Below are 12,490 nucleotides of genomic sequence, written 5' to 3' on the forward strand. Positions count from 1 at the left end.
TCCTCCTGCATACTACAGTAGCTTTAATAACGTAAAAGAATGTTGTTTGATTTGCTTATTATTTCCTCACTAGGAATAGCTGTAATAGTAAAAAATATCCTACTCAAGAGAAACTAAAGCATTTGCACCACAGTTTACATTCACTGAACTGATCTGGTTGGTAGAGAAAGAGCAATATACTCTTTGGCCAAAAAAATTTAGAAGCTGACTCCTCTGATAGCACCATTTTGTTAGTCCTGCAAGGACGAGTCTTCAGAGGCAAAGCATACCTATATTACTAATAGAAATAATGTATAGGTTATAGCAGAGGACAAACTTTCCCTCACTTTCATAATATTTCAGTCTCTTTTAGCAATGATTTGGATGATCTCCTCATCTAGTTATACACAAGGTCAAAAGAGAGAGTGACTTTAGGCTCCATATGAAATAATAACTGCTCTTTTTGTTTCTGAAAACATTCTTAGTAAGTTAAGCATAAACCAAAATCACTAATTCAAGCAAGCTTAGCAACATGAACTGGTTTAAAATTTACACTTTCAGACAGAGCAGGGCACATCAGTATAGGTGATTTCTATCACCTCCCACTTAAAAATTATTTTACTGAAACACTTCGATTCCCAAATTTAAAAAAGTACCTGAACACCTTCACTTAACAGAAGTGTTACATCATCAGCTTGTGGGAAAAATAGCAGTGATGTCTCCATACAAAAGAGTAACTACACTACTGAATATGCAGCAATTCACTCAAGAGAACAAGGAAAGAATGAAGTGAAATAGCCAACAAGATGGCGGCAGTTCAATAACTAGCATAAAAATAGCATAATGAAAGAATCCTTTTGCAATCTGGACTTTCACCATAGAATTGTACTTACATTGTCCATGAAATTTGGCTTAAATCCTCCCTCCTGCTGCCGTCGTAATTCCTCCTGTTCCCTCTGGCGCAGCATCTCTTCTTCACGACGTCTGTGCTCTTCTTCATGTCTAGGGTATTTTTCAAAATGAAAATAAAGCTTCGTCTCTTGACCTGCTGAGGCTTGCATGCAGTCTCAGAGGTAAGATCAAGCATATAAACAAAACTGGTCATTAATTATTTTTTACATAGTGTAAGGCACTAAGCTACTCAACTAGACGGGTTTAAGTATTTTCAAAGTTTTGGGTGTTGTTTTTTTTACTGAAATACAAGTAATTTCACTACCAATACATTCTATACCTACTCATCCAGGTATGTATCCTTAAACAGCTTTAAATATTCCAGTTTTTAAGACACCACTATGGATTAAAACATTTCAACACTGCCAGAAGACACATTTTTAATTCTGACTTGTGTTTGTGCTGTTCTTTTTACCTTACTGACATCATGATGTTTAACACAAAAAATATAAATCAACATGATGAGACTATGTCTGTTTTCTTAAACTTTAGAAGAGGCAGTAAAACAATTATAAGCATGAATCAAATCCTAAAAGAAAAATTGTCTTCAACATGCTAGAATATCAAGTGAAATCTAGCTTCCAAAATCCCATGTCAGATCCCTATAAGATTGCAACACTATATGATTCTATATGTAGACCACCTGCTCATAAAATTTATAAGCATGTTCCTATTACAGCAATGCTTCAGTCACCTTAAAATAAATGTGAAACAAAAAAATAGGCCAAGACATTTCTACACTATTTAGAAATCTCAGAAATTTACACCCAAACTAGCAGAGCTGAAATAAGTGCAAAAAAAAAAAAATCAAGCAACACTTGATTAGCATTACATTATCAGAAACATCACACATGATGCTTTTGAGCAGCAAGTTGAGCTAACCTATCTAAATTCATGGCCCACACTGGCTGCATGCCACACCTCTGCACAGTAGAAGACAAAATACCTCAATTGGATCTGCTTGCGCTTTTGGAGTTCTTGGTTCCGAAGTTCTTCCAAGCGCCTCAATTCCTCTTGACGACGCATGAGATCTACCAGGATGAAAAGCACATTTAAATATAAAAGTTGTCCATCAATGATGTGCCAACACAAAAATTGTTGTTACTGTCAAATTACAGTTCTAACATTCAATGTTCTGAACAAAATTTTCAATGCATTTAACTCATCTCTTTCCATAAAGCTAAGTCTAGTAATTGAAAAAACACTGGGTCTATGTTACACTCTTACAGACAGAGAAAGGTACAAAATGGGCAAAGCCCCCAGAGCAGGTTACAGAAACAGAAATGTTAAGTTCTCAAAGAAAAGGAAAAAAAAAAAAAACTCTCTCAATCCCTTAAACCACATCCCGGTTTTACATCTAGGACAGGGCATCCATTTTCTCCCAAAGCTGTATGCTGCTGAAGTCACACTGCTAAAACCACGACCATATTTATGGACTTTAATGCTCTTCACTATCTACTGCAGACTCCTACACGGCCCACATCAGAAAAACAAAAATCAAACAAACTTCAGGTGCATGAAGTCTGAACCTCCATGAGGGTCTATCACAGCTCTGCTTACTGTAATTTACAAATGACTAGTCTTTTAACCCCACAAGAAAGACAAAGCCATAGCCTCCAAAGAAGCACTTAAAATGTCCTTAAAAAGCAGGGCACAACTCACAGTAATTACTTTTGCTGACCAGTCACATTATTGATTTTTGCCTGGAAATTTATGCTTTCTCCAATGAATAATAATTTTACTATTTGTTAAAAAGCAGTTTTCTTATCTTTTAACTACATAGGATATTTGCCACATGATATTATTCATACAAACAACAAGTAACATTTTACCATACCCCCCATTACATGCCTTTTATGCTTTAGTTGAACTGTTCTGCACATTTTCTCTATGCATTTCTTCACATTTTCTCTATGCATTTCTTCACATTTTCTCTATGCATTTCTTCACTATACTAATTAAAATCTTCTTAGTTATGCAAATCAGTTATGCAAATCAAACTTGCATCAGTATAAATTATTACAACTTCAAATTTTACTTTAATATCCAAAACCTAGAATGGCCAGTACATTCTGCCAAAATATATATTTGTTTTCTTTTTGAACAAAGATGATTATCAGGTATTTACTCTCACAACATCTCTGTTGACATTAAAAGTCCTTTTTCAGGCACATTTTACAGGATTGCTTTTCCATTCTCTTCTGCAAAATTAACACATTTCACACTTAAATAGAATAGGACTACACTGAAGATTCACTCAAATCATGAAGTCTGAGGACTGTTTCTTTCCAAATATGCTTGCCACAGAAGGACTGGCCACTGGTATCCTGATCATTGAGCAGTGTCATAAGCCCACTATTTTTGCTCTTAAATAACCTTTAGGTTAGTTCAGAGTACACGTGTACTTTTCTTTTAAAATGAACCTTTAGCTTGCTTCACAGTATTACTGAGACCAAAAACTAACCCATTCTGTACACAACATTGCCCATTGTGGGAAAAGAAGTTTCCTTTTCCATTCTTTGTTCTTTCAAATTTATACAGCATTCCTTATTTCTTCTGCACACAGGCACAGCATTTCGTACTTTCTCTCTACTACTGTCATTTACTGTCCTTTGTTCTTAAGGTGTAGCAGTCTACTTTCCTCAGTGTTCTCCTAGTTTTTCTCCATAGCATAGTTTATTGCCTTTCCTGAAATTGTTAGTACCTTAGAAGTTCAACATAGTAAATCATGATCCAATATCATTGGGAAACCGTCAAATCCTGGCAGAAAGCCTTATTAAGCCAGGTGAAAACAGATATAGAGGTTCAAACTCTGCACAAGAGCCATTCATATTAAAAGACCTGTAATGATGGTAATTCTTGACTGATAGGCCCTTTCTCTGAACAGAAAAAAATCTGTACTAAAGCAGCTATGGTAGAAAAAAAAAACCAAACCAGTATTATTATTAGCCTCTGCACTTTCTTATAAATGGGCAAGGTCCTCATTTTACCTTCAACCTTCTACATAGCAGAGAGCAGAAGGTGAAGGTGTTCTCCCACCTCAGAAGTTAATCCTACAAGCTGGAATATCAACTCCACAAAGACTTTTCAGCAGTTATAGCTGTTTTTTCAGATTCTAAACATGGAAAATAAATGCCAAGTTTCCATATAATTGATATAAAATTAGCTTCTGGTTAAACTCAGTCACATTTTGCAGTACTTTCATAATCTATTTAAGCATGGTTATGAGAGAATATTTACAAATATTTGATGCACACCACCAGTACATAGATCAGAAATACCATGCAATTTACTTACACATGGAAACACGTATTCTGCTTTACAAATTACTTCTGACTCAGTCTGTCAAAATATGACACTTAAAAGTGAAAAATTACACATATCAGAACTTAATCTACCTTCAGAATTAATACCGCAAAAACCTGAGTACTCAAACCAACATGCTCTATAGTCCCAGTCCTAGCAGCTCTCGTGGAGCAGTTCCAACACATCCTTCAGCTGCTAGAGTACATGAACCAGTAAGCTCATCCTTCCTGCCTTCTTTTTAACTCCTACACAACTAAAACATGACATTTTATATTTTACTTCATATTTCATAATCACTGCTTCAATACATCTTTAAATTTAGACTTTGTGCACCACGGATACAAAAGTATTAATTCTATGTTCCAGTGCCTTAGGAACTTCATTGCATCTTTCTAAAGATTCCTGTGGTGCAATCTCATTAATATGATCAATATTCTTGGCATGGCTGAACTTAGACCCACTGTTCAGAGCAACAAGAGAAAGTTGATCTTTGAAAATAAATACAAGTGAAAAAAACACTTTATTTTCATTCATACTAAAGCTGAAGAATTGAGAATATTAAAACAGAAGGAACATTTACTAATCCCTAGAGCACTGACTGCTGGCAGGTAAGTAAAAGAAACCTAATTATCTTCACAAAATTCTAAGTTATCTGCTACCAAAGAGGTACTCTCCTAACCAAACTGTGAGGGGAAAAAGCCCTCCTCCACTAAAAACCCCCATATTTTCTCACTGGAATAGTAGCACCACACGCATTCATGTTTTATATGAATTATAATGGAAGGAATAATTCTCTCTTTTTTCATATAAACCTAGCATTTAACAAATATTCAAAAAGCAAAATATCTTTTCCTCCATGTTGTCCTTAAAAGAAACCCGAATATCCAAAAACACACCAAATATTTTTTCCCATGTTTTACCATCAAGTGCTTTTCTATCTTAAAGAAATAGCCACTGTAATCTTGTCTCAGTTAAACACATAATTAAGATATGAATTTAGGACAAAGTAATCTCTAATACTGCCCTCAAGTACAGGCAACAGGTGAATAAATCCAAAGGAAATTAAAGAGCATGAGTTCTGGAACTGGATTATTAGCACTGTTAAATATTAACAATTAGGTAAGATAACAGTATTTATCCAACCTGTATCTTAAGCACTGAACCATCTTTACAAATCTCAGTCATACAAAATTACAATGTGTGTCTAACTGCCAAGGGAGGGCTGGGCTGTGCATTGTTGTCAACATCCTTGGATCAGATTAAGATGCACATTATTCCCCACCTCTGATATATACCTGTGCTTATAAGGAAACTTAAAGCTTCAACAGTTTTTCATGGAAAATAAACCAAGAAACAGTTGTCAGTCACTTCAGGTGCTTCAGCAACTACCTAGCATTTCAAAACAGCTTTCTATGTTATTACACTCTGTAAAGGACCTTATGCTTTTTATGTTATTATATAGTTATGTTTTTATGTTATTATCTTCTGCATAAGACCTTATAAAAACAGCATGGCTCCACACCGGGAGTGCATGTGCCTATTCAGGAAAAACAGGCAAAGTAAACTTTTTCCTGAAGTTAAATGTAGGAAGTGAAGAAAAAAAGATTTAAACAATCACCTCTTGATCAGATTCTTAATTAAGTCCTGCAAATCATCAAGGAATACGTGCACAGAGAAGTATTCCTTCCTTTTTCTCAGTTAAATGCATTTAATTAAATGGTGACCAGCAGAATGCCCAAGTACACAGCTCAATATGTTATACAAAAAAATAATATGTATCTGTGACAAAACAAATTTAATACTAGTAGATTATCTGGTTTTACCTTGCCTCATCAGCATTAGCTGATGCTCATGTCTAGCTGCTTCCATTTCTGCCTCAAGTTTCTCTTTGGCTTCTCTAATGTTCCTGTCAACCTGTTCCCGCTGCTGCTTTTCCATCTCATCCAGAGCCTTCCACCGCGACGCGTACTCAAACTCAAACGTTCCCGGCTGAGCAAAGCGGGGGGGCTGCTCTCTCTCCCTGATAGAGGTTGTGCAGTGAAAATGTACAGAAGGACACGTTTACATCAACAGCTGGTACAGCCAGAGAATGTATCAACAATCACTTCAAGGGTAGCTCTTGCTTTTTATCAACCTGTCACATGACTACATTCTAAACCAGAGAAAGTTTAAATCAGACATTAAGACACACAAAAAGATGATTTTCCAAAAATAAAGATTCAGATTATTCAATATAAAAATTAGTATTGACATCAGTGCAAAATACTAAGCTGCAACACTAGATTAACAGTGTTCAGCCTTCTAAATCAAGCAGTCAATTCACTAAACCAGTTATTTAAATAAATATCAAATACTACTAGACAGCCCAGAATATTAGCCAGAATCTGTAACCATTAAAATGAGCCACATTTCCCATTCTAACACCAACATTGTACCTTACAGTGACAAATTCTTAAGATGTGGTGCTCTACAGTCTAAAAAATTAACATTTTAGATTCAAGCAACATGAATGGCAAATGACAGTACTAAAAATTAGTATTTTCATATTAGGAGACTTCTATCTCATGACTGAGATTCACTTTCTCGTGTCATGTTTAAAGTTTTACCTGAACTGTGGAAGCGGCAAAGATTTCCACGCCAGGGAGTCTGCAAACAGTTAATGGGCTACTCAGAGAACACAAAAATCTGCCGGTATTCAAAATCTCTGCAGATTAGACCACACCCATAATCCATAAAAGACTACAGTCTGCTGGCAACAAGCTCCACTGACTGCAGTGTAGGCCTGCAGAATCCCTCTACTACAATAAATGTAGTAGTAGAGAGCGTTAAACCAATGAGCCAAGTCTGAACTTTACTCTGATTAGGAAATTTGGGAAGGCCCTGTTTAATCCTGACACAAAACAGCACAATGTACAAAAGCACTACTTCCTGCTACACAAACGCAAAAGTAAAAATTAGTGTATACTTACAAAGGTAACTAAGTACATGAATCGTGTTTCATAAAAAAAGGTTAACTTACTTGTGGTACTGTTGTGTTTTTTGCATTAGCTTCTCAGGGAGTCCATCCTCATCATCAAATTGCTCCATCGGTTCTACAACAACAGGTCGAGGTGTTCTGGAAAACATTTGCAATTTAGTAACTGAATCATTCATGAAGAAGATACAATTTATTTTAGCATTCTGAAAAAAACACTTCAGAAAGCTAACATGTAATTCTTGTCTTGTCCTAAATCACAGAATTCCAATGAATCCCAATCTTAGGAATTACCTTTGGAAAATAATTGTTTCTATGCCCAAATCCAGATATTCTGCCTAGAAACCACAACTTATTTGACACAGCTCTGTTGGCTTTTTTAAAATACCAAAGCCATCTACCAATAATTACAAAATATTTAGGAAGGAACTACTTTTCTGTTTTTATCAGTGAAACACCAGAGGCCATGACTGTACTGGGAAAGCAACAAACCCAAAACAAAGCAGCACAACCTATTCATATTTCTACTGACTTTTGCAACTTAGTTTTGCAAGTTACTCTACAGCTGAAAACAGCTTGATAATTCGGTATTAATATTACAGTGACAATCAGAAAAAACATTTCAGTGTAAGTTATTTAAAATCCATTATTTGAAGAACCATATGCTCACAAATCAGAATCCTAATTTATCTCTGAAAACAGCTTCCTTGATATGTAGTAACCAGAGGCAAGCACGAGCCAGTAGTGCCAGAGAGCAGTGTAAGAACTCTGAATTGTGTAAAAAGCTCTTTGCACCAGTCTTGGGTGCAGAGCCTACAAAACAGAGAGCACTAGAGACATGATTTTCAAAACACCAGCACTCATTTACTGTGTTCCAGGCCTTTATTCCTCTTCGCAGATCTTAGAACTATGGTGCTAACAAGCTACGATGTAAAACAATGTTAAAATGCTATGATCAAGCAAAGAGTTTACAGTTTTAAAAAGTAAATCTTTAAACTCAGAAGCAAAATATGGAAGTAGATGGCAGCAGATCCACACTAATTGTCTTGGCAAGTGGACATTAGAGAACATGTCACCTAAGCAAGAAAACGATCAAGTGCTTTTCATTCACTCAGGCCGTGCCTAGATGGTAATTTCAATTTAACTGATCTGTCCAGCTGGTCAAACGAAAACACCCTTCCCCTCATATCCCAGCTTCTTTTTCCCTGACACATCTCCCATGCCAAGAACAGCACCCCTGTAACACTGAACTACATTACTTCCCTTGTTTGGCTCACCACACTTCCATTCAATTCATAATGCCAAAAAAAACCCTGGAAATAAGAACAAATTGCTGGCACATTCTGGTAACAGTCAAGACATATTCATACTAAATTTACTACAGAACCAAACTGAATCAAATGAGTTCAGTAGCACACAAGATTTGGAGGTCCAGACCCCTGACTCACCTGCCAACTCCTCCTGGCAACATTTTCTCCTGCCTTTTTCTCTGCTGGACCTGACATTAGCAAGCACACTCCTGTGCTTGAACAGACTGCAATGGACCCCCCACACAAATTAATGTTTTTCTGTTGCTTTTGTAGCAGGTACAAGTGGCTTATGGAAGTATCATGAAGTTCTTGAGCACATAAAAGAACTCCAAGCTCAATTCAATGGCAGCAAGTCTTCATGCTGTGAAACCACAGCCTTATTTTCCCGATGAGAATCAGAAAAATAAAAAATAATCAGAAATACGTATCATTTTATGCAATTTTTAAGAAAGCATTTGAAAATGTCACTTGTGACTATGTAAAGTACAGCAGTTAACAACTCTCTTTGGCAAGGCTAAAGGGCACAAAAATACAAGATGCAAGAGAAGTACTGCTATTTGCAAGCTTGCCTGTCCTTGAAATAGATTCTTTTCCAAACATCACTAGTATAAATCCCTTCAGAATCTCAGTCTTCATTTTAAAATGGGGAGAAAATCCTGGCCTTACAAGCCACAGGTAATTTTTGAGCTACAAACACTTTCTTTAGTCTACAGAAATATCAGCAATGTCATGCACTGTATTGCTAACAAACAAAGGAATATTATTTTGTTACTTTGTTACTGGGATCAGAAAGAGTGCAATCAATGAAAATAAAGTCTCAACAGAAAATGCCTTATTAGATAGAGAAGGAAAAGTAATATTGCATATTTAGAAGAAAAACCCCAGAATTTTGCTCTTAGACTCTCATATGGTAGTAAGAAATATTATAAACACTAAACAGAGAAAGATGGTTTTCTTGTAAAAAAATAAAGATTTTTGATATCTGTGGTATATTTGTGGTATTAATGCAAAATACTTTAATTTTTAACACCACGGCTTTCAGAATTTGAAAACAAAATAAAAACTAGGGAATACCACGAATGCACTTTTTGATCACATCAGGAAGCTACAATCACAAATTCAAGCAAAAACCTGTGAACTTACGTTGTAAGCAAGAATGCCCCATCACTGCACCTTTCCAGAGCTTTCCGTGCTGGAGGTTTTGCTGCAAACTCCACAAAACCTTTCCCTGTAGCTCTGCCACGATCATCTACTACAACAACCGCTCTTTCCACCGGCCCGAATTGCGAGAACGCCTGTTCCAGCAGCTCATTGGAAACCACGGGCGACAGATTCTTCACAGTTAAGGCAGCTCCATGGGTGGCAAATCGAATTCGAAGTGGTCTGCTCTTCAAAATAGTACCATCAAGCTCTGCCTTTGCTATTTCAGCCAGGGTCCTAGATTCCTTTATGAAGACATAAAATATTTTGTATCTTTTATTTTCGAAGACAACAAGTATCACTTTTGCGTGCCCCCCCCAAAAAATAGCTAAATTGCTTTCCTTCACTTGAGCATATTGGCACCAGAATCATTCAGCTTTTTTCCCCCCAGTCAAAAAAACCAAAACAAACCAACAACAAAAACGCCAACAAACCAAAGTCTCTGTCCTCTGATAGAAAAAAAAAAATGCATTCAATACTCCATCATGGCCTCTGATGCATTCATTACCCCTCATGGTTTATTCTCAAAAACAACATAAGTGCAAATTTTTTGTTGCACATTAGAAGACTTCACAATTTCTCATTATGATGGTGCTGCTCTATAAAGGTTTTGAGTAGAGTTGAAAACTTTATGCTTTTTCATGTTTACCTACTCAAATGTTTATATTCTTTGTCCCTAGGCTCCCCGCAGCAGGAAATGGTATTCAAATGTTACAGTACAGGATCTAAGGTGTTTTGAGTTGGGGTTTTGTTTTGCTTTTAAATAAGTGAAAATATCGCACTTGCTCTCAATGGATGGCAAATTCAAATTTCATGAACAAATGAAATGATGAAATTACCTTCTTTGCGGATATATCAATTTGTCTCACATTAATGGACTTTCTGCACCCACATCCATGAGACAGTGTAAATCGACAACTACCTTTTTTCCCTCTTCAACTTCACCAGGTTTGATACCTAGAAACCCTGACATTTAAAGAAATTCTTTATATCCTTCTTCACAGTTCAGCTAACTAGGCAAGCTGTTTAAATGTGTGTATGCGTATATATATATTCCCTAAACGTAATGGAAAAGGAAAGCTCACATTAAAACTCTATCTAATCTTTATTACACACAAAAATGAGTAACAAGATGTAAATATATCTCACATCCTCCATAAAATTGCTATTTCAGGCCGGGGAATTCTCAGGGTAAAAGATGCATGGCAGAATGCCACAAATATTCTAAGATGACAACCAAAAATAAAAATAAAAAAAAATTAAAAAAAAAAAAAAAAAAAAAAAAACCACTAAGCAGTAAAATACATGGAAACACATGAAAAACTCGTAACTAGATACCTAAAGCACTCTAAAGCTATTCCCAGAATGATACAAATCATTATCAAATTAGTGAAAACTAATCTCGCACACTAAATTACCATTTAAATACAGTATCATAAACATTTTGGATGATTCCTTTTTTCGCACGCTTAATTCGAGCATGCTTCATCAAATACTGTATTACCCCTAAAAATCTAGTCTTATCTGGGCATAAGCAATTTAAACAACCCGCGGTCCGCAACCTTTTCAATTCCGCGATTTTATGTTCCGTGTTCGCGATGTGCGAGCAGCTGTATTTCGAAACAATGCTGTCGATTCCTTAAAATGAAGCCTTCTAAGTGCCATGGGGTGAGGCGGGGACCGAAACGCCAGGGGCTGGGAGGACTACTCTGGATGCAGGGGTCTGGTGTGGCTGGGACCAGGCGCAGAGGCGAACACTGGTGGGGGAAGAAGAAGGGGCGGGGGCACCAACGCTAACAGAGAGGAGGAAGAGAATGGGAGGCAGATGCTGCCTTATTTTACACCAGCCGAAAAGGAGGGGAGGGGGGCGGCGGGCAAGGGACCGAAGCCTCTCGGCTTTCAGACACAGCCCCAGGGAGACGGCGCAGCCCCAGGGGCCCGCCCGGATCCTCACCAGACGGATGAAGCCGAAGCCACGGTCCCGATTGATGAAGACCTCGCTGGGCTCCCCGTAGCGCTCGAAAAGGCGCTTGAAATCCTCCTCGGTTATATCAGTAGGCAGATTCCCCACGAAGAGCCGGCAACGCTGCGTGTAGCTCTTCTCGCCAGGCTTGAGAAAGCTCTTGATATCGATGGTGAACCCAACCTCCTGCTCCTCATCTCTGCCACCTTCTTTGCTCGGCGCCAGAGCCATGGCCGCCGCCGCCGCCTCGCTCTCCGCTTCTAGGCCGCGCAATCCTTTCAGGTTGCCGCCGCCGCCACCCCCCACCATGCCCAGCGGCGCCGCCGGGGAGCTGTTTTCGATCCGCACTTGCTTCAAGTTCCTATTCGCGGCCATATCCGCTCCTTCCTCGCGGGTTCTCCCTCGGGGAACGCGGAACCCTGCTCGGCAGCCGCCGCCTCCGACCCTCAGCCAGTTCAAAATGGCGCCGCCGCCAGCCCCGGCGAGTTGCGCCGTCCCCGCGGGAAGCCCCGCCCCCAGGGCCCCGCCCCCTCAGCGCCCGCCGAGAGCGCTCCGGAGAGGGGAGAGCCGCCCGCGGCTGCGCTGCCGCCGTGTGTTAGCGCAGCGGTCTCCTCAGCCCGTCCACAGGCAGAGGAGCCCCTCGCTGGGCCTCTCCACCGAGCCGGGTGGGATGCCCTGCGGGTGTTTGGTCGCTGCGGGAGAAGGAGGCAGGCGTGACACGAGAGACGCTGAGGCGGCGGCGGCGAGGACAGCTGAGGGAGTCACAGAACCACAGAATCAATCAGGTTGGAAAACACCTCCTAAAGG

General features: G+C 38.8%; 1 protein-coding gene across 5 annotated transcripts in view; it reads right to left on the bottom strand.

The window, feature by feature from the left end:
* PSPC1 (paraspeckle component 1) overlaps window positions 1–12,150 on the bottom strand; it is a 57,284-nt gene extending 45,134 nt beyond the window's left edge. For all 5 annotated transcript variants that reach the window (XR_010742922.1, XR_010742921.1, XM_066313040.1 and 2 more), the window contains exons 1-6: window positions 11,675–12,150; window positions 9,664–9,965; window positions 7,256–7,351; window positions 6,060–6,256; window positions 1,877–1,961; window positions 873–981 (exon numbers count right to left, since the gene is read on the bottom strand). Coding sequence is in view for 3 of the 5 variants with exons in the window: in XM_066313040.1 (XP_066169137.1) it covers window positions 873–981; window positions 1,877–1,961; window positions 6,060–6,256; window positions 7,256–7,351; window positions 9,664–9,965; window positions 11,675–12,058 (1,173 nt within the window). In the remaining 2 variants the exon portion in view is untranslated. The remainder of the gene's footprint in view (window positions 1–872; window positions 982–1,876; window positions 1,962–6,059; window positions 6,257–7,255; window positions 7,352–9,663; window positions 9,966–11,674) is intronic.
* Window positions 12,151–12,490: the final 340 nt, after the last annotated feature.

This window comes from Sylvia atricapilla, chromosome 2 (genome assembly GCF_009819655.1).
Source record: "Sylvia atricapilla isolate bSylAtr1 chromosome 2, bSylAtr1.pri, whole genome shotgun sequence".
Lineage (NCBI taxonomy): Eukaryota > Metazoa > Chordata > Aves > Passeriformes > Sylviidae > Sylvia > Sylvia atricapilla.